Here is a 22086-nt window from a genome sequence, read left to right as displayed (position 1 = left end):
AAATGAGTTATAGATCTTTCACACGACCTTGAGGGATGTGGTATAAAGGCATAAAACCAAAGCTGTGAGAGGAGTGGATCCATCTTGCTAGAAACCTGCCTATTTTGCACTGAAGACTTTAAGAGTTAAGAATTTAAACTAGCTTTTCTGTTGTCTTTTTTGAACTTAAATCAGTCCTTCTTCTCTATGAGGTTTACACTCTCTTCTATAGCCAGCAAATAACACAACTCTAACTGCACATTATTTCTCTGAATTTGAATGTGACAACCATATGCAATTATGTTTGGGTCCTCAACGTTCTGTAAGATGATCTTAAGGCATAAATGAATGGTGGGGGTCAAGACTAGAGGAAGGCTCTTGGTAGTCATTCAAGTTAAATGATGAAGGCCAGAATTGGAGCCTCAAGGAGATGGAGAAAAGTGAGAAGATTTGAGAGACAGTTTGGCAAACATAAAATATTATAGCTGGAAGAAACCTAAGAGTTCTAGTTCTTTCTTCAAACAGATAAGGAAACAAGTCTAGGAAGCATGATCACATCTTGCCCAAGGTTATATACTTAGTTAACAGTGCAGGACAGGACCTACAGAGCAATGCGTGATGTTTGTTCCACTGCTTCACACCATTTCTATGGTAGTCATACTTAAAAATATATGTATACACATACATATTTCTGAAATCAGGATACATCTTACAACAGATGTCAGTTGATTTAGCAGCTTTTCCCCCTTAGAGTTACACTTTAAAATGGTGCATATTATAACTGTTGTTTAGTTGCTAAGTTGTGTCTGACTCTTTACATCTCCATGGACTGTAGTCCACCAGGCTCCTTGGTCCAGGGGATTTCCCAGGCAAGAACACTCAAGTGGGTTGCCATTTCCTTCTCTAGGGGATCTGCCTGACCGATGGATCAAACCAGTGTCTCCTGCTTGGCAGGCAGTCTTTACCTCTGAGCCACCTGGGAAGCCCCTATTTTATAACTGACAACATCTTAAATTTGATGATATATATGGTAGGTAATCCAGATGTTAACATCCTTTTGTTGGAAGACCTCTGGTGCTATTGGTGAAGTTCAAGGAAATAAGCAAACACACATTATAGTCTTAAAAGCAACTCTAATAAAATGTATCACCTGATCCTCACAATCACCCTTTGGAGGAGGCAGGGCAGGTATGACAGGAGACACAGAGACAAAGACTCTCCATCTTGGAGCTGGAACGGACTCACTCAGGGTCGAAATCCCCCCTTGGATTTCCTCACCCAGCTCTTGCACCATTTCCTGGACGCTGCCTCACAAAAAATCGGCTCTGATTTCAGTCTTTCCCTGGGGGAAGAGAGTGCTGCTCATCTCAGGAGAAGTGAGGAATCGTTTCGAACTCTTTCTCCAAAGAGCAACAGTTTTCTGACCTGGGTCAGGAAGGGCGTAGGAAAATCCGGCTTTTAATTTTGATTCCTGACAGGACCAATTCAAGTCCATACTCGTGGGCAGCGGGGCTGCTAGGCAGGGGCGACAGAACAGCGGCCAAGACTGCGGCTGGCTGTGGCGATCACCGCCTCATCCCTTACTCCTCAGGGCTCTGGGGGCAGAGCCAACCCCCTGGACCCATCCGCTTCCCCCTCAGGGTTGTCTCAACCTTGACTCTGCGGGGTCCTCTGACCGAGGCCCCTCACGTGACCAGCCGCCTCGTTCACTCACTCCGGTCCTTGCGCCATAATCTCCGCCTCCCCTTCAGAACCCCACCCAACCGCTTGGCGCAGGCCCTGCCCCTTCCCATCTGCGGGGCGGCAGGAGGGGGCCTGGGCAGGATGGCAGTGAACCAGAGCCACACCGAGAGCCGTCGTGGGGCCCTCATCCCCTCTGGCGAAAGGTGCCTGAAAGGAAGCCTGTGCAGCTGTCAGAGGGAGGAGAGGCCAGGAGAATTGGCGGCGCGCAAACTCTCAGCCAATCAGAGACTTTCCCGCCTTTTTTGCGCTCACGGCAAGCGTAGCTCTTCCCCGACCGTTAGGGCCAGTGCTGCCTCGCGGGTGTTCTAGATGTGAACGTGGTGAAGGCGGGAATAGGGGTGTCGCACGTGTGAAGGGCACGTGCGCAGGGAGTGAGCGGCGTGCTGCCTCAGAAAAAAGTTGGAAGTGCAGTGGCAGGAAAGGGAAGTCACACCGACCCTCGGGGTGGCATGCGGTGCCGTTAGGAGTGCACTACCTTTGTAGAGTGACGGCAACAAGATCCCAGGCTTCTCGGAGGTAGAAGAGGCACGAGGGTGGATCTTTCTAGAAAGATCCTGAACTGTCCGGGGCCTCTCTTCACCCTCAGAACTTCAAAAAGCCCTCTCTCTTCTTTGCCCCCAACCAAGGAGATGACTGGTCTTACTTTTTTGAAAAGATGGGGACCAAGAGAAGACACGTCTGGGAAGAGTGATGTTCTCTCATCTCCCATGACGGCCCTGGAGTTTGCACCCCTGGCTTTGTGTGGTGCTAACAGTGCCTGCCGCTCACCCGTTTCCTCCAGCCTCTGTCAGGTTAAGCCCAGAGTTGCCCAATTTTTACTTCCCTACCCAATACCTCGGCCCCTGCTTCACTCCCCTCCTCAGTCCCCTGCCCAGGCTGTTAGAGTCCTGTTCGAACTCCCCAACAGTTCTTGAAAATGCTCCCCTCTGTGCTCAGATTTGCCGTCCTTTTCCTTTGCTTTCGCCTAGCTGTGAGATTCTGAAGCCCAACGCATTGCTCAGGTGAACCACACTGGGCAAACCACACCCAGATTGCTTTGAATGCATCTGTCAGGAAGATCCTTGAAGACAGTACATCATGCTGATGTCCAGATCTGTTTTTTCCTATGTTTCCTTGCCGAGAATATTTTCTTGACAGATTTATACGCTCTGTCAAGGCTGTACGTTCTCCCTTGGCCACGGAGGACCGCTGCTAGGACCGTTTTCCTAGTAGTGAGATGATTGCCCACCATGCTGACTCCCTGCACGCTGGCCTAGAGAACTATGACCTGTGTGCCTGTGGCTCTGTGCCTAGAAGCCACTTCTAATCTGGTGTTTGGGTGTCTTCTCAGCTGGGCTATGGGTTTGTCTCTCTGCTTTTCTGTTTGTGTACTGGAGGCAAGGAATGAAGCGTGGTCTTAAAAAAATTATAACAAATATTGATTTTATGTCTGTTATCTTTGTGGAGTCCTTTCTGCGCTCTCCAATGGTTGACCTTATTGGGGCACTGTTCTAAGGGCTTTATGGTTATAACTGCTGTATCTGCAATGAGGATCAGTACTATTTTCCTCATTTCATAGGTGGAAAAACTAAAACAAAAAGTAATTTGCTTAAAATCATATGGTCAGGCATGTGGGAGAGCTCTGAATTTTGGTAGTGCGTATTCATGTCTCTAGGCTGGCTGCCCCTCGAAAAGGATGAGGACTATGTCTCTTTTTTCTCCTCTGCAAACAAGGCTCTGTCAGTGCTCTAGCTTTTTGGGTAGAAATTAATTTACAGAAATAGCTTGAGAGGGAGAAGATTGGTTATATTTTAACTTCTTCTGAGTATTCACAATACGCAGTTAAGAAATTCATAACAGCTTGGCTATGTTGTGTGGAGATATTTTTTCTGATCCCAGCTGAAAAGTCATAAGTGTATGAGCCAGACTGTATTGGTAAAAAGGAAGATACTGACTGAGTTTTGTTTTTTTTTTTAAATCCATATCCTAAAATGTGCAGGTAATACCATGTAGAAAAATTGGGAAACATTTAACTACCCCAAATTCTTACATTCAGTGCTTTTTATATTTTGATATGTATCCTTCTGCACGTCCCCCTGTGGAAATACACACACCTTCCCTTATCAGACTGCTTTGTAATTTGTTTTTCTCATTTACCAATGTATTGAGAATGCTTTGCAGTATTAGCATCTATTAATGCATCATTGTTTTCAATGTCTGGTACTCCAATATGCAGACATTTTTGCTCAAGCCACTATCTGGGATAAGTCTGGTTTTAATTTGTCATTGCTATAAACATTGCCACAGTGAATTTCTTAAAGATTTATTTTTGGTCACCTGTCAAATGTTTCTTTCATACATATTTCTGAAAGTGAAATTGTGGGGTCAGAAGACATAGACTTTTTAAAAAGTATTTATTTGTTATTTATTTAAATATTTATTTTTATTTATTTGGCTATGCCGAGTCTTGATTTCGGAACACAAACCTTTGTTGTGGGCTGTGGGACCTTTAGTTGTGGTGTGCAGGATCTAGTTCCTGGACCAGGAATTGAACCGAGGCCTCCTGCATTGGGAACTTGCAGGGAAGTGCTGGACCACCAGGGAAGTCCCCAGAGGACATAGACCTTTAGAAAAATTTTATATATTTATAATATAAAAATCCTTATAAACATATTTTAAAATATTACACATATTTTATATTTAACATATTTATAAGTGGAAATATATTTATTGCAAAATCCCCCTATAGTTTCAGTTTCAGTTCAGCCACTCAGTCATGTCTGACTCTTTGTGACCCCGTGAACCGCAGCACGTCAGGCCTTCCTGTCCATCACCAACTCCCGGAGTTCACCCAAACCCATGTCCATTGAGTTGGTGATGCCATTCAACCATCTCATCCTCTGTCTTCCCCTTTTCCTCCTGCCCTTGATCTTTCCCAGCATCAGGGTCTTTTCAACTGAGCCAGCTCTTCGCATCAGGTGGCCAAACTATTGGAGCTTTAGCTTCAGCATCAGTCCTTCCAATGAATATTCGGGACTGATTTCCTTTAGGATGGACTGGTGGGATCTCCTTGCAGTCCAAGGGACTCTCAAGAGTTTTCTCCAACACCACAGTTCAAAAGCATCAATTCTTCGGTGCTCAGCTTTCTTTATGATCCAAGTCTCCCATACATGACTACTGGAGAAACCATAGCTTTGACTAGATGGATCTTTGTTGGCAAAGTAATGTCTCTGCTTTTTAATATGCTGTCTAGGTTGGTCATAGCTTTTCCTCCAAAGAGCAAGCATCTTTTAATTTCATGGCTGCAGTCACCATCTGCAGTGATTTTGGAGACCAAGAAAACAAAGTCTGAAAAAAAAAAAAGAAAACAAAGTCTGTCACTGTTTCCATTGTTTCCCCATCTATTTGCCATGAAGTGACGGGACGGGATACCATGATCTTCATTTTTTGAATGTTGAGCTTCAAGCCATCTTTTTCACTCTCCTCTTTGACTTTCATCAAGAGGCTGTTCAGTTCCTCTTCACTTTCTGTCATAAGGGTGGTGTCAGCTGTATATCTGAGGTTATCAATATTTCTTCCAGCAGTCTTGATTCCAGCTTGTGCTTCATCCAGCCTGGCATTTCCCATGATGTATTCTGCATATAAGTTAATTAAGTGGGGTAACAACATACAGCCTTCATGTACTCCTTTCCTGATTTGGAACCAATCCGTTATTCCATGTCCGGTTCTAACTGTTGCTTCTTGACCTGCATACAGATTTCTGAAGAGGCAGGTCAGGTGGTCTGGTATTCCCATCTCTTTCAGAATTTTCCACAGTTTGTTGTGATCCACACAATCAAAGGCTTTGGGGTAGTCAATAAAGCAGAAGTAGATGTTTTTCTGGAATTCTCTTGCTTTTTCAATGATCCAGCAGATGTTGGCAATTTGATCTTTGGTTCCTCTGCCTTTTCTAAATCCAGCTTGAACATCTGGAAGTTCTTGGTTCAGGTACTATTGAAGCCTTGATTGGAGAATTTTGAGCATTACTTTGCTAGCGTGTGAGATGAGTGCAATTGTGCGGTATTTTGAGCATTTTTAAGCATTGCCTTTCTTTGGGATTGGAATGAAAACTGACTTTTCCAGTCCTGTGGCCACTGCTGAGTTTTCCAAATTTGCTGACATATTGAGTGCAGCACTTTCACAACATCATCTTTTAGGATTTGAAATAGCTGAGCTGGAATTCCATCAACTCCACTAGCTTTGTTCATAGTGATGCTTCGTAAGGCCCATTGGACTTTGCACTCCAGGATGTCTGGCTCTATGTGACTGATCACACCATCGTGGTTATCTGGGTCATTCAGATCTTTTTTGTATAGTTCTCATGCATATTCTTGCCACATCTTCTTAATATCTTCTGCTTCTGTTAAGCCCATACCATTTCTGTCCTTTATTGTGCCCATCTTTGCATGAAATGTTCCCTTGGTATCTCTAATTTTCTTGAGGAAATCTCTAGTCTTTCCCAGTCTATTGTTTTCGTCTGTTTCTTTGCATTAATCACTTAGGAAAGTGTTCTTATTTCTCCTTGCTATTCTTTGGAACTCTCCATTCAGATGGGTGTATCTTTCTTTTTCTTCTTTACCTTTCGCTTCTCTTCTTTTCTCAGCTATTTGTAAGCCTCCTCAGACAACCATTTTGCCTTTTTGCATTTCTTCTTCTTGGGGATAGTTTTGGTCACTGCCTCCTATACAATGTTACAAACTTCCATCCATAGTTCTTCAGGCACTCTATCAGATCTAGTCCCTTGAATCTATTTGTCACTTCATCGTATAATTATAAGTGACTGGATTTAGGTCATACCTGAGTGGTCTAGTGGTTTTCCCTACTTTCTTCAATTTACTCATCTTACATAACTCTAAATTTGTATCCTTGCCTAACATTTCCCCATTTTCCTCATCCCCTCAACCTCCAATAACTACTGTTATACTCTTTGCTTCTATGAATTTGATTTTGTTTTAGATTCCACATGTAGGTGAAATCATATAACTGTCTTTGTCTCTGCTATTGCATTTAGCATAATGTCCTCAAGGTTCACCCATGTTGTGGCATGTGACAAGATTCCTTCATTTTTAAGACTGAATAATATTCCATTGTATGTATATACCACATTTTGTTTCTCCATTCACTGATAGACTTTTAGATTGCTTCCTCCTCTTGGCTATTCATATTAATTATGAATAGTGCTGTTATGAATATGAGTGCACAAATATCTTTTTGAGAACTTGCTTTTAATTCTTTTTGATATATACCCAGAAGTGGGATTGCTGGATCATGGAGTAATTCTATTTTTAATTTTTGAGGCAACTCCATACTGTTCCATAATGCCTGCACCACTTTACAATCCCACCAAGAGTGCACAGAATTTCCAACCTGTCAATATTCTAGACCACAAACACCTAGAATATCTTTTGCAATAGTAGTCATTCTAATAGGTGTGAGGTGATATCTCATTTGTGGTTTTGATTTGCATTTCTCTGATGATTAATAATGTTGAACATCTTCTCATATTTTTTTCTATTTATATATCATTTTTGGCAAAATGTCTATTTAAGTCCTCTGTCCATTAAAAATTTTTTTTCTTTTAAACTTTTTATTTTGTATTGAGGGATAGTCGATTAACAATGTAATAGTTTCAGGTGAATAGCAAAAAGACTCAGTCATGCATATACATGTATCCATTCTCCCCCAAACTCCCCTCCCATCCAGTCTACCACATGACACTGAGCAGAGTTCCATGTGCTATACAGTAGGTCCTTGTTGGTTATCCCTTTGTTCATTTTTAAATCAGATTTGTTGTTGTTGAGTTGTAGGAGCCCTTTATATATCTTAGATGGGCTCTGTGTGTGTGTGTGTGTGTGTGTGTGTGTGTGTGTGTGCCAGTCTTTGTCACTCAGTCAAGCAGTGTAAAACTGTCTTAATTTTCACTTCCTGATTGGGCAGAGCCTCACTGTCAGCCAGAGGTAACAGTTCTAGAGCCTTTTCAGGTTTCTTCTCAGCATGACCCCAGCCCTGATATGTGAAAGCACCCTGTCTGTGATACTTTCTAGATTCCCATGAACATATCAGAGGTTTTCAAAGCCTTTATTCCTCAAAGCATCTCATTCCCCAGTCTTTTCTTCCCATCTTTTAAGTATATGTCTTTTCCCCCAAAGTCATCTTTTGCCCCACTTAACAGCTCTCATGCATTTTGAAATGTTGTTTAACAAATGTGCCCTGGGTAGTTGCCTTAATCCTGAGGGAATTCTGAGCTAGTCCTCTAGGGAACCCCTGGACAGGTCAAAACAGAAAACCACAGTAAGGTCTGTTCTCCTCCCCTCACCCCAGTACTTTGTACTTATACTGAGAATGTGGGTTGTTGTTTTCAGAGCTGTGCCATGCTAGGGAGTGGAGGAGTACCGGGGTAAGTTGAAGTGCACAAAGCTCTTATTGACGCTCTTATTTTTGTTCTTGATTAAACATTCTGCTATAAGCTTTTGATTAGATTCTAGAGTTCTAGACTGACTTCTAGAGTTCCTTATTCCACTATTGTTGCTGACATCCATTTTTTCATGGTCTCTTTTTTTTTTTGGCTTAGTGACTTTATTTTTTTTTTTTTCCATTTATTTTATTAGTTGGAGGCTAATTACAATATTGTAGTGGTTTTTGCCATACATTGACATGAATCAGCCGTGGATTTACATGTGCTCCCCATCCTGAACCCCCCTCCCACCTTTCTCCCCATCCCATCCCTCTGGGTCATCCCAGTGCACCAGCCCCGAGCACTTGTCTCATCCATCCAACCTGGACTGGCGATCTGTTTCACAGTTGATAATATACATGTTTCGATGCTGTTCTCTTTTCATCGTCTCTTAAGCGCTTTTTAGCCATATACTATCACCCTAGTTCTAGTTCTTATTACCTTATATCAGGACTATGTCCGTTCTTAAATGGATCCCTCTGACATATCACCATTTCCTTGGTCATGTGACCTACCCGCTGAGACAGCTGCAGGTCACAGTTCTGCCTTGCCTGTTGAATGGTGTCTCTATCTCTGTTCCCAACGCGGGTCCAGCTTTATCTCACTATTCCTCCTAATCCCACTTCCATGATGTTTTGATAAATTCACACAGGTAGGCTGCTGCCAAGTATACAGTGTTCTTTCCACTGATGCTGCTCCTGCACTTCCACTAATGCTGTTTGCACCCCATCAGGACTGTCCCCTGCCCTCACTTCTGCCCACTGAAACACTATTCATCTCTGAAGAATCAGCTCAAATTTCAACTTTTCTATAAAATCATTCCTAATTACTTCTACCAAGAGCTGATCTCTACCTGCCATGATATTTTTTCTGCTTATGTGATGCATATCATGTTTTTCTTGCATTATTACCTATATTCATGTTTTCGTTCATTCATCCTTTCAATAAATATTAACAGTATATATATATATATATATATATAAGAACGGGTAAAAAACTCAATAGGATTCTGTAAGAGTAGGATGAGTCCAGGTTTTTCAGGTTAGGAGTGAAGGGAGAACATGGCAGACATGTCAGAGGATTCTGTAGCACACTTCATATATCTCACCTTCTTTACCAGAGTCCAAGAAACAGTTTCTTTAACACAGTGCTTTATACAAAATGCACAAGAAGTATAAGAATTAGTGGACTTTAAGAACAGAATTAGGTTTGCTAAGAAAGAAAAAAAAAAAAGAACCCAGTGATAAAGAGGAAGTCAAGCAAGTGTGAGTTGTCAGAGAACAAGAGCATTTCAGTTCCTTCCTATTTTAATAAAATAGTAGCAGTAGCACCAGTAGCAGCAAATGACGTTTATTAAAATCTCCCTCCAGGCTAAAAACTGCGCCGAGAGCTTTGGTTGTATCTTTTTTATATATCTCCCAAACCGTGTGTTGTCTGCCCTTTCTCTTCTGCAGTGTCTTGAAGCAGTGTGAGGATGTGGACCTCTGCTTCCTACAGAAACCAGTGGAATCCTATCTCTTTAATGGTACAAAGAAAGGAACGTTGTTTCTCACTTCATACCGGGTAATTTCTCTCTTTTTAATCTAATTTATTGTTCGTTTTTTTCACTGTGCTGGGTCTTCATGGCTATGTGTGGGCTTTTTCTAGTTGTCGTGAGTGGGGGTTACTCTGTAGTTGCAGTGCTTGGGCTTCTCATTGCAGTGGCTTCTCTTGTTCAGGAGCACAGGCTCTAGGGCACTCGGGCTCAGGAGTTGTGGCACACAGGCTTAGCTGCCCTGTGGCATGTGGATTCTTCTTGGACTAGGAATCGAACCCATGTACCCTGCATTGGCAGGCAGATTCCTAACCATTGAACCACCAGGAAAGTCCCACATCAGGTAATTTCTGCTTCTCCTTTTATCTAATTAACTCTCTGTTTGTTTCCCTTAAAATGGAGAGAGGTATTGACTTTCAAAATGTTTTGAAACATTTCCACTCGGAGATTTTCCCTGTTGAAGAGTGATAGAAGAAAATCGGTGATGTTTCTCAATTAGGCCAGGAGCTATAAAGTAGCCTTGACTTTAGAATTGCTCTTCTATGTCTCAACCCATGGACGAATTGCATTCCTTTCCTAAAGTTTCTTTTCTTTCTTAGGTGGTCTTCGTGACGTCACACTTAGTCAATGACCCCATGCTTTCCTTTATGATGCCGTTTGGCCTGATGGGTGACTGCACCATTGAACAACCAATTTTTGCCCCCAACTACATTAAAGGAACCATTCAGGCAGCTCCGGGTGGTAAGTGTCCCCCTTCAGAAGTGTATTTTTTCTCCAAAGCGTAGAGAAAGTTGAAGACTCAGACTTCACTGGGTGGTGTCTCTCTCCGTGTTTCTGGCAGCGCGTCTGTGACCGTGCGCCAGCCTCTCAGTGTGCTGTTTCTGCCCCCAGGTGGCTGGGAAGGACAAGCTGTTTTTAAGTTATCCTTCAGGAAAGGAGGTGCCATCGAATTTGCCCAACTGATGGTAAAAGCTGCCTCTGCTGGTGAGTGATGCTGAGAAAGATATCGAGTGCTTTGGGGTTTGGGGACCTGTATAACTGGAGTAGGACTGTTAACTGGTGAAGACTTCTGGCCTCTGTGGTCAGGAATACTGCAGCAGGTTGCCATTTCCTTCTCTAGATGTCACCTGTATTCAGTGTATTTCCTGAGCCTACTGACTATGTACCAAGTACCCTACTACATGCTAGAAACATAAGATTTGGTCCTTCCTTAACCTGAAGGAGTTCACAATCTAGTGGGAATTTACATCAGACACCTGAATGATTATACCTGATAGTCTCTTGTCCATTGAAGTGGCTGTATCATTGAGTACTCTTGTTTTTGGTAGAGTTACCTTGGCTCTTCTTCCTCTGGCATGCCTTCTTGTCTTCTCTCTGGCTATACCTTTACTTTTCTTGGGTTTAATTCTCATTTTTCATGGGACTAAAGCATGGGAAGAGATACTGTTAAGTCCTGCAGCACTGATCTAACAGATGTACCAGAGGACTCTTTCAGACTTAGAATACAAGTAATCTTTTAATTCAATGTAGCTTCACTTTATATCCCTCACTCTCAGTTTTTACATTCTAATCCAACTGGACTTCTTTGCACCTTGCTCTCCCATCTCTGAGCCTTCAGGCTATTCGCTCTGTCTGGAATGCTCTTCCTCTTTCTCCCTTGCTTTCCACCACCAACTCCAATCTAGTTAAGATGCACACGGTCTAGTGGAAATAGACATATGCAAGAATAATACATTATCCTATCTTATGGTGGGGGCTTCCCTGGGGGCTCAGAGGTAAAGAATCCGCTTGCAATGCAGGAAATACAGAAGTGGATTTGATCCCTGGGCTGGGAAGATCCCCTGGAGAAGGAAGTGGCAACCCACTCCAGTATTCTTGCCTTGGAAACCCCATGGACAGAGGAACCTGGCGGGCTACAGTCCATGGGGTCACAAAGAGTCAGACACAACTGAGCACATCCCACCCAGTTAAGATAATGCTAGCTATTGAAACAGATAAAGCCCAAATTATCAGTGACTTAAGATAATGGTGGAGAAGGAAATGACAACCCATTCCAGTATTCTTGCCTGGGAAATCCTATGGACAGAGGAGCCTGGCTGGCTGCAGTCCACGGAGTCGCAAAAAATCAGACACAACTAAGTGACTAAACAAACAACAATAAGGTAATGGATATTACTGCCTATATAAAGGCCAGTTGGGAACTTCTCTGACAGTTCAGTGGTTAAAATTTCCCCTTTCATCACAGACAGTGTGAGTTCTATCCCTAGTCAGGAGCTCAGACCCCACATGCCTTGGGGCCAAAAAACCAAAGCAGAAAACAGAAGCAGCATTGCAACAAATTCAATAAAAACTTTAAAAATGGCTCACATCAAAATAAATCTGAAAAAGAGGCCATCAGCAGGGGTTAAAGGGATCTCTGCTCCACACAGCCCTTCAGGGACCCAGGGTAGTAGAGTCTCATCAGTAACACATGGCTTCCACAGCCTCTTTGGGTGGCCAGCAGAGTGAGGAAGAGAATAAAGATCTCACTTTGGAAGTTTTCATGGGCCAGGTGTGGAAGCTGTGTGCATTGCTTCTGGTCATACGCCATAGGGCAGAAATTAGTGTGGCAGGCTGACAGTGGCTCTGAAAATATAAGCCTCAGAATCTTTGAATGTTACTTTGTAAAAAAAAAAAAAAAAAAGGCTTTTCAGATATAATTAAAGATCTTGAGATGAGAGAATTACTCTAGATTACTCAAATACCATCAAATATTAAATACCATTAAAGTGTCCTTGTAAACGAGATGCAGAGGAGACCAACAGAAGCTTTCTTTGGTAATGCCATTGTTGTTGTTCAGTCGGTAAGTCATGTCCAACTCTTTATGACCCCATGGACTGCAGCATGCCAGGCTTCCCTGTCCTTCACTATCTCCCAGAGTTTGCTCAAACTCATGTCCACTGAGTCAATGACGCCATCCAACCATCTCATCCTCTGTTGCTCCCTTGTCCTCCTTCCCTCAGTATTTCCCAGCATCAGGGTCGTTTCCAATGAGTCGTCTCTTCACATCAGGTGGCCAAAGTATTGGAGTGTCAGCTTCAGTATCAGTCCTTCCAATGCACATTCAGGGTTGATTTCCTTTAGGATTGACAGGTTTGACCTCCTTGCAGTCCAAAGGCCTCTCAAGAGTCTTCTCCAGCACCACAATTCAAAAGCATCAATTCTTCGGTGCTCAGCCTTCTTTATGGCCCAACTCTCACATCCATACATGATGACTGGAAAAACCATAGCTTTGACTATATGGACCTTTCTTGGCAAAGTGATGTCTCTGCTTTTTAAAACACTGTTTAGGTATGTCATAGGTTTTCTTCCAAGGAGCAAGCATCTTAATTTCATGGCTGCAGTCACCACCTGCAGGGTACTGCCATTATGTTGTGTTGGCCTTTAATGGAGTTATCCTGACAACTTGATAGAATCTTCACTTGAAAATTTTTTCTGAATCCCTATTATGGTGGGTATTATGCTAGGCCTTCAATAAGCATAGGAAAATATACACAATCACTGTCTTCAGGAAGCATACAGTTGAGGACAAGGACAGAGTATATTTTAAGTCTTGTATCCTGGGAACATTGCTGGACACTCATGTAACATGTTGGTTAATACTCTGTTAATTATTTGGTTGATAGTTGCTGTATATCTGTCTTAAAACAATTAAAGAGCCCTTATTTTGCCAAATTTGTCTTCTCAGCTGCCAGAGGAATTCCACTTGGAAGTGTAAATTACTGGTTTGACACTTCAGGACTGTACATAATTACTGTCCCAGGGGCTGCAGCGTGCTCCCCACAGACATCTTGTCCAGGTAAGTATGGCAGGGAGGTTCTTCCTGGGAGGTAAAAGGGTGTGCCCAAGGCTTGCAGATCTAATCGCTGATAGCTTGCCTTCAACTCTGCTGCAAGAGAAGCAGCAGAGATTTGGGGGTTGGAAAATAGTTGAGTCCATGATTTCATTTCCGGATTCAAACCCAGTGGCAAGTCAGTAAGTGACCGGCTTTCCATTTCAGGCTTTTTTGTTGTTGTTCAGTCACTCAGTTGTGTCCTACTCTTTGCAATCCCATGGACTATAGCACGCCAGGCTTCCCTGTCCTTCACCATCTCCCAGAGCTTGCTCAAGCTCATGTCCATCGAGTCAGTGATGCCATCCAACCATCTCATCCTCTGTAGTCCCCTTCTCCTCCTGCCTTCAATTTTCCCAGCATCAGAGTATTTTCTAATGAGATGGCTCTTCGCATCAGGTGGCCAAAGTATTGGAGTTTCAGCTTCAGCAGCAGTCCTTCCAATGAATATTCAGGATTGATATCCTTTAGAATTGACTGGTTTGATATCCTTGCAGTCCTAGGGACTCTCAAGAGTCTTCTCCAACACCACAGTTCAAAAGCATCAATTTCAGGCTTACTTTGATGTACAAATATGGAGGATATTGTGCAACTCTCATCAGTAGGAAGTCACTTCTGCTGACAACCTGAGCAGAAACGTGTGCTCTTGCATACCTCCCCCTTCCTCTCTCACACAAGCACAGCCATCATGCTTGTGCCACGCCTTTCATCCTCACTGAGGACTCCAATCCTGGGCTTTGTGACCTGTACCCTTTCCTGTAGCAGTTGTGTCTGTCCACAGATGCTGAGCCATGTTCCCCAGAGATGTAGATCAGTATTCTCAAATGTGGTTCACAGTCTGTGGGTGGACCATGAAAGGTCTCCTGACAGGCTGCCAACAGACCCCCAGATGCAGGCCATTTCTTGGGTTTTCCTTGGAGCATGAAATACATGTCCATCAGCATTTAGTTTGTATACAACTCATGGATAGTTATTTCTGGCCTTTATAGTTACCTTAATTTTTAAGTGTTAATCAACTGACATTCAAAATTTTGAAGTAAGTATTGCTAAGGTTTTATAAAAATGTTTTTAAGTCGAAATTTGTATAAGATACAATTAACCATTTTAAAACGTACAATTCAATGGTATTGAGTGTATCACAATGCTGTGCAGCCATCAGCTCTCTCCAGTTTCAAAACTTTTCCAGGACTTCCCTGGCAGTCCAGTGGTTGACTCTGCCCTTTCACTTAGGGGGTTCAGGTTTGATCCCTAGTCAGGGAACTAACATCCTGCATGCTGTGTTGCACAGTCAAAAAGCAAACAAACAAAATGGAAAACTTTTCCATTACTCCATAAGAATACCCCATACCCACGAAGTAATCATTCCTTGTCCTCTCTCCTTTGTCTCTTGGTTTCCTCTAATCTGCTTTTTGTCTTTTTGGATTTGCCTGTTCTGTGTGTATCACATAAAAGAAGCCAAGCAACATGTGACTTTGTGTTTGGCTTATCTCACTTAACATGATGTTTTCAAGGCTCCTCCAAGATGTAACATGTATCAGTACTTCACTTTTTGTGTCTGACTAGTGCTCCATTGTATACATCATAGTTTGTTTATTCATTTGTGCATTGATGCACATTTGGCTGGTTTCCACCTTTCGATTATTATGAATAATAGCTGTTATAATCATTTGTATATAGGTTTCTCTGTAGACATAAGTTTTCATTTCTCTTGAGTACGTACTTAGGTTGGGAATTATTGGGTGATATGGTAATTCAATGTTTAACTTTTTTGAGAAACCACCAAACTCTTTTTCCGCAGAAACTGCACTGTTATTTTACTCTCACCAGCAATGTACAAGTTCATATTGCTCCATATCGTTGTCAATGCTTGTTATTTTCCTTTCTTTTTGCTTGTTGTTTATAGTAAAGTCATCCTAGTGAGGTGAGGTGATATCTCATTATAATTTTAATTTGCATTTTATTAATGACCAATGGTATTGAACATCTTTTCATGTGCTTGTTGACCATTTGTGTATCTTCTTTGAAGATGTATCTTTTCAAGTCCTTTGCCCATTTAAAAATATTTATTTACTTATTCATTTTTGGCCACACTGTATGTTTGTTGCTGCTCTTGGGCAGCAAGCAGGAGCTACTTTTTTTTGCATTGTGCTTCCTTGCAGGCTTGTCATTGCAGTGGCTTCTCTTGTTGCAGAGCATGGGCCCTAGAGAGTGTGGGCTTCAGTAGTTGTGGTGCACAGGCCTAGTTGCTCTGCAGCATGTGGGATCTTCCTGGACCAGAGATTGAACCCATGTCACCTGCATTGGCAGGCGGATTCTTAACCACTGGATCACCAGGGAAGCCTGAGTATGGTGTTTAATTTCCAGAAATTTGTGAATTTTCCAGTTTTACTTCTGCTGTTGGTTTATAAATTAATCCCTTGTGATCAGAGAAGCTACTTTGTATGACACCTACCTTTTAAAATCTATCCAGACTTAATTTGTTACCTAATATATGATCTATCCTAAAAATATCACGTGTCCTCGAGAGTACCAGGGTCCCAGGTGGCACTAGTGGTAAAGAATGTGCCTGCCAATGCAGGAGACATAAGAGGTGTAGGTTTGATCCCTGGGTCGGGAAGATCCCCTGGAGAAGGGAAAATTCCATGGGCAGAGGAGCCTGGTGGGCTACAGTCCACAGGGTCACAAAGAGTTGGACACGGCTGATCAAATGAGCATTTGAGGTAATGTGTATTCTGTTGTTGGGTAAAGTGTCCTGTGTTTGTTAGATCCAGTTGGCTTGTTGCGCTTTTTCAAATCCTCTGTTTTCTTATTTATCTTCTCTCTAGTTGTTCTATCCATCAGTGGGAGTGAGAGATATTGAAGTCTTCAGCTATTATTGTGAAATTGCTTCTTCCTTCAATTCTGTCAGTTTTTGCTTCATATATGTGATGGTCTGTTATCAGCTGTGCAAATGTTTATAATTGTTATATTCTTTTGCTGTACTGAACATTTTATTAATATATAATTTTTGTCTTTATTGCTTAATCTTTTTGATGTAAAGTCTATTTTGTCTGATATTAGTATAGTTAGTTTTGCTCTCTTTTGGTTACTATTTACATGGAATATCTTTTTTCATCCTTTACTTTCAATTTATTTATGTCTTTGTATCTAGAACAAGTCTCTCAAACATCTAGCATGTAGTTGAATCATGAATTTTCATTCATTCTGCAATCTCTGTCTTTTGATTGGGGAATTTAATCCATTTGCATTTAAAGTAATTGCTGATGATGGGAGCCTTACTTCTACTGTCTTACTATTCGGTTTTTATATGCCTTATAGCTTTTTTGTCCCTCATTTTCTGCATCACTGTCTTCTTTTGTGTTTAGTTGTTTTTTGATAGTGAAAAGTTTGAATTTCTTTCTCATTTCCTTTTGTTTATATTTTATAGCTTTTTTTTTTTTTTGATGTGACTACCACGGGGGTTACATTTAACATCCTAAAGTTATAACACTGATTTGAATTTTACAATCTTAACTTCAATAACATACAAATATTCTGTACCTTTACAAGCCCTCCATTTCACTCCTTTTACCATATCACAAAATTATATCTCTATACATTGTGTCCCCAAACACATAATCTAATATTTCCTGTAAATGCATTAGTCTCTTAAGTTATGTAGAAAACAAAAATGAAATTACAAACCTTTGTTATAATAATATTGACTTTTATAATTGGTCAATGATTTACCTTTATTGAGATATTTATTTCTTCATTTGGCTTCAAATTATTATCCAGCGTCCTTTCATTTGACTCCCTTCAGCATTTCTTACAGGACAAGTCTAGTGGTAATCAACTCCCTCAGGTTTTGTTTATCTGGAAACATCTTACTTTCTTTCTCTATCTGAAAGGAGTTTGGCCAGATATAAGATTCTTGTTAGATAGTTTATTTCTGGCCTCCAACATTCCTGAAGAGAAATCTGCTAATCTTCTTATTGAGGATCTCTTGCATGTGATTATTCACTTCTCTCTTGCTGCTGTCCCTTGGACTGCAAGGAGATCCAACCAGTCCATCCTAAAGGAAATCAGTCTGGAATAGTCATTGGATGGACTGATGCTGAAGCTGAAACTCCAATACTTTGGCCACCTGATGCGAAGAGCTGACTTATTTGAAAAGACTCTGACGTTGGGAAAGATTGAGGGCGGGAACAGAAGGGGACGACAGAGGATGAGATGGTTGGATGGCATCACCAACTCAATGGACATGGGTTTGGGTGAACTCCAGGAGTTGGTGATGGACAGGGAGGCCTGGTGTGCTGCAGTTAATGGGGTCTCAAAGAGTTGGACATGACTGAGTGACTGAACTGAACTTGCTGCTGTCAAGATTCTCTTTTTTGTAAGTTTGACTATAATGTGTCGGTGTGGATCTCTTTGAGTTCATCTTATTTGGAGTTTATTGAGCTTCTTGGATGTTTATATTCATGTCTTTCATCAGATTTGAGAAGTTTTCAGTCATTATTTCTTCAAATACTTTCTCTACATCTTTCTCTCTTTCTTTTTTTTCTGAAACTTCCACAGTGTATATGTTGGTCTCCTTGGTAGTGTCCCACTGGTCCCTTGGGCTCTGTTCACTTTTCTTCAATATTTTTCTTTCTATTCCTCTCTATCTACAGTTTTTATTGTTCTGTATTCAGGTTTACTGATTCTTTCTTCTGCCTATTCAAATATGAATTTGAATCCCTCTAGTGAATTTTTCATTTCAGTTATTGTGCTTTTCAGCTCCACGATTTTGTTTGTGTTGGTTTCCTGTTATGTTTTCTATCTCTTTATTGCTGTTTCTATTTTGTTCATATATCACTTTTCTTGACTTTATATACATTTTTCCTTTTGTTCTTTGAGCATCTTAATGATGATTCTTTTAATTTTTTTCTAGATAGCTTAAATATTAAATATGGATTTTAGAAAAATAACTTGACAGTTATCCATTCACATTGACACAGTTAAATCATTTTGGGAATGTAGCCAAGAAAATAAATAAAACCCATGTTTATTAGAATATTAATTGGAAAGTTGGAAGCAACATAACTCTCTGACAATCAGGTAGCACTTATCATAAGTAGCATTTATCCATATGATGAAATATTGCCCTGATTTTAATTTGTGAAATATGTTAATGATATAAAGAACTTTCTTGGCAGTCCAGTGGTTAAGACTTGGCATTTTCATTGCTGAGGGCCAGGTTCAACCCCTGGTTGGGAAACTAAGATCCCACAAGCCATGCAGAACAGCCAGGAAAAAAAGAAAAAATAATATAAAGAACATTCTCACAATGTCAAGTAAAACGAGCCAGATTTTTAAAAATTGTATGATTGTCATAATCATGACTGTATAAAAAATATTAACAGAGATCCTACTTATAAATATACCAAAATAATAAGTTTTTGTCTTTGATGATGGAATTATAGATGACTTTTAAAAATTTATCTCTTCTCTATTTTCCAAATACATATTCCTCATTGAGCATTTTTTTATGATCAAAACAAACTTTACTGAGTTAATATGTATCTGTGTACAACTATTAGTATGTAGAGATTTAACTATAGGTTATTTTCATGTTAATTTGAATTCCTCCACAACAGGAAATGTTAAAGCATCCAACTGGTGATGGCTGAAGGATAAGGCTTTTGCATTGTTCTGTCTGAATTCTCTTCCTGTTTCAGTCTGCTTCAGTACTTTTTCATCTTCCACCTCCTTCTTACTTATTCCTTGTCTGCTCTAAAAAATGAGTAACTGATTTTTTTTTTCCTTCTCAGCATATCCAGTTGTGATCTATGGACCCCCACCACCAGGATATGGAGTCCAACCAGGGGAATATGGAACTCCACCAGAAGGATATGGAGCCCAACCAGGGGGATATGGAGCCCCACCTGTGGGATATGGAGCCCCACCTGTGGGATATGGAGCCCCTCCTGGGGGATATGGAGCCCCACCTGGGGGATATGGAGCCCCTCCTGGGGGATATGGAGCCCCACCTGGGGGATATGGAGCCCCTCCTGGGGGATATGGTGCCTTACCTGGGGGATACGGAGCCCCACCTGCAGGATATGGAGCCCCACCAGTGGGAAATGAAGCCCTACCACCAGCATATGAAGCTCCATCTGCTGGAAATACAGCTGCCTCTCACAGATCTGTGGCAGCTCAGCAGGAGACTTCTCTTCCCTCTACCTCATCTTCTCAGGTCCATTTACCACCTTCTCAGAGTTAAACCTTGAAGACTCACCAAGCAAAGGGCACCCTAAAACTGAAGTCACAGTAAGAAGGAAGACTCAGGTAGGTGGTTGAAGTCCCATCCCATGTAGTTGTCATACCCTTTGGAAGGGCAACCTTAGAGGGAAGATGAAGCTTTACTTCCATGCCTAGATTTTAGAGGCCAAGTCAGTTCTTGACTGGGCTTCCCTGGTGGCTCAGTTGGTAAAGAATCTGCCTGCAATGCAAGAGATGTGAGTTTGTTCCCTGGGTCGGGAAGATCCCCTGGGAGAAGGAAATGGCAACACACTCCAGTATGCCTGCCTGGGAAATCCCATGGACAGAGGAGCCTGGCGGGCTACAGTCCATGGGGTTGCAAAGGGTCGGACACAACTTAGTGACTAAACCACCACCACCACCACCAATTCTTGATTAGATGGGCTAAAGGAGAAGTACATTTGTACAGCTAATTCTCCAACAATTTGGTTGACATTGGCTGCATTTTTTTAATTACATTTTTTTAAACATGCCTTGAGTCAGTTTGGAAAAACTGTTTTGCATTTTCCCCTCTCCAATTCAAGAAACATCCATTATGGTAAGTTTGCTAGGAACTAAGATGTATGTTAAAAATATCAAGTTGAGGGATTTTCCTAGAAATCCAGTAGTTAAGACTTCATGCTTCCAATGCAAAGGGCATGGGTTTGATCCCCGGTTGGGAAACTCTAAGATCCCACATGCCATGTGGCATGGCCAAAAACTTTTTAAAAATCAAGTTGAACACTTATTTTTCATAGCATTCTTTATATTAGTGAAAGGATATAACAACTTAAATTTTCAGTAGTAAGAGAGAATTTCACAAATTATACAATGAAATGTTGTGCAACCAGTGAAAATGATATCTAAAGGTAGGGGAGGCCTTCTTTAAGAAGACCAAAACCAATGAAGCAATAAAGGAAAACAGTGATAAATTTGATTATATCAAAATTTTAAACTTCCGTATGACCAAAGTTAGAAGATAGGCAATAGACTAGGAGGAACTAATTGCCAACATCTATATTAAACAAAAAATTTGTAGTCAAAATATAAAAAGAACTTTACAAATCAACTCAAAAGAAAATATGGACAACAGATGTGAATTCTCAATTAACTGAGGCAACAGCCTCAAGAAACATTTGAGGACTTCCTTGGTGGCACAGTGGATAGGAGTCCACCTTCGAATGCAGGAGATGTGGGTTCAGTCCCTGGTTTGGGAAGATTCCACATGCCACAGAGCATGAAAAGATGCTGAACTTGACTTGTGTTAGATAAATGAAACTTGAAATGAGAAACAATTTTTATCTCTAAAGATTCAGAAGCATTAAAAAGATTGAGACAGTCGATGAGGTCACTTCCACCTTGGGCCTTTTCCCATGCTCCCTGTTACAAACTGCTTGTGAGTGGCATCCATCCAAGTGAGAAACTGGTATAGGTTGCCATGGAAATCACTGCACAAAGGTAGCCCCAGCTGGTAAGGGATGGTCTGGGTTTCTGGACTCTGTATTTTTCTAGTAAAGGAACCCAGCTCTTGCAGGTCTGAAACCATGGCCCATGGACCAATAACATTCAGGTATGTGGCCACAGAGTTCGTTCAGCATAAGTTGGAATTTCTCAGCCTTGTTCCAAAGTTGTACTGCAGTGAGAACTATGGTAACTTGGTCTCACTGGGCCATTCCATTTCTTTTTAAAATACTTATTTCTTTGACTATACTGAGTCTTAGTTTTGGCATGTGGAATATAGTTCCCTGACCAGGGCTTGAACCTGGGGCCTCTGCATTGAGAGTATGGAGTCTCAGCCACTGGAGCACCAGGGAAGCGTCCCCAGGTACCTTTTAAAAGTTAAAATATTTCTACTCTTGATTTAGCAGCTTCACTCAATATCCATCCCTAAGAAAAGGAAAGATACACCCATTTGAATGCAGAGTTCCAAAGGATCAGCAAGGAGAGATAAGAAAGCCTTCCTCAGTGATCAATGCAAGGAAATAGAGGAAAACAATAGAATGGGAAAGACTAGAGATCTCTTCAAGAAAATTAGAGATACCAAGGGAACATTTCATGCAAAGATGAGCACAATAAAGGACAGAAATGGTATGGACCTAACAGAAGCAGAAGATATTAAGAAGAGGTGGCAAGAATATACAGAAGAACTATACAAAAAAGATCTTCATGACCCAGATAATCACGATGGTGTGATCACTCACCTAGAGCCAGACATCCTATAGTCTG

General features: G+C 41.4%; 1 protein-coding gene across 1 annotated transcript; it reads left to right on the top strand.

Moving 5' to 3' along the window:
- The first annotated feature begins 1786 nt into the window (after window positions 1-1786).
- Window positions 1787-19900, top strand: WBP2NL (WBP2 N-terminal like). The gene is made up of 6 exons (XM_043441249.1): window positions 1787-1865; window positions 9649-9757; window positions 10328-10469; window positions 10620-10712; window positions 13456-13566; window positions 19392-19900. The coding sequence occupies exons 1-6, from the start codon at window positions 1804-1806 to the stop codon at window positions 19841-19843; spliced, it is 969 nt and encodes a 322-aa protein (XP_043297184.1). The 5' UTR covers window positions 1787-1803; the 3' UTR covers window positions 19844-19900.
- The last annotated feature ends 2186 nt before the right edge of the window (window positions 19901-22086 follow it).

The sequence above is a fragment of the Cervus canadensis genome, chromosome 21 (genome assembly GCF_019320065.1).
Source record: "Cervus canadensis isolate Bull #8, Minnesota chromosome 21, ASM1932006v1, whole genome shotgun sequence".
Lineage (NCBI taxonomy): Eukaryota > Metazoa > Chordata > Mammalia > Artiodactyla > Cervidae > Cervus > Cervus canadensis.
Note: the sequence above shows the minus strand (reverse complement) of the source record. Positions and strands in the feature narration are given on the sequence as shown.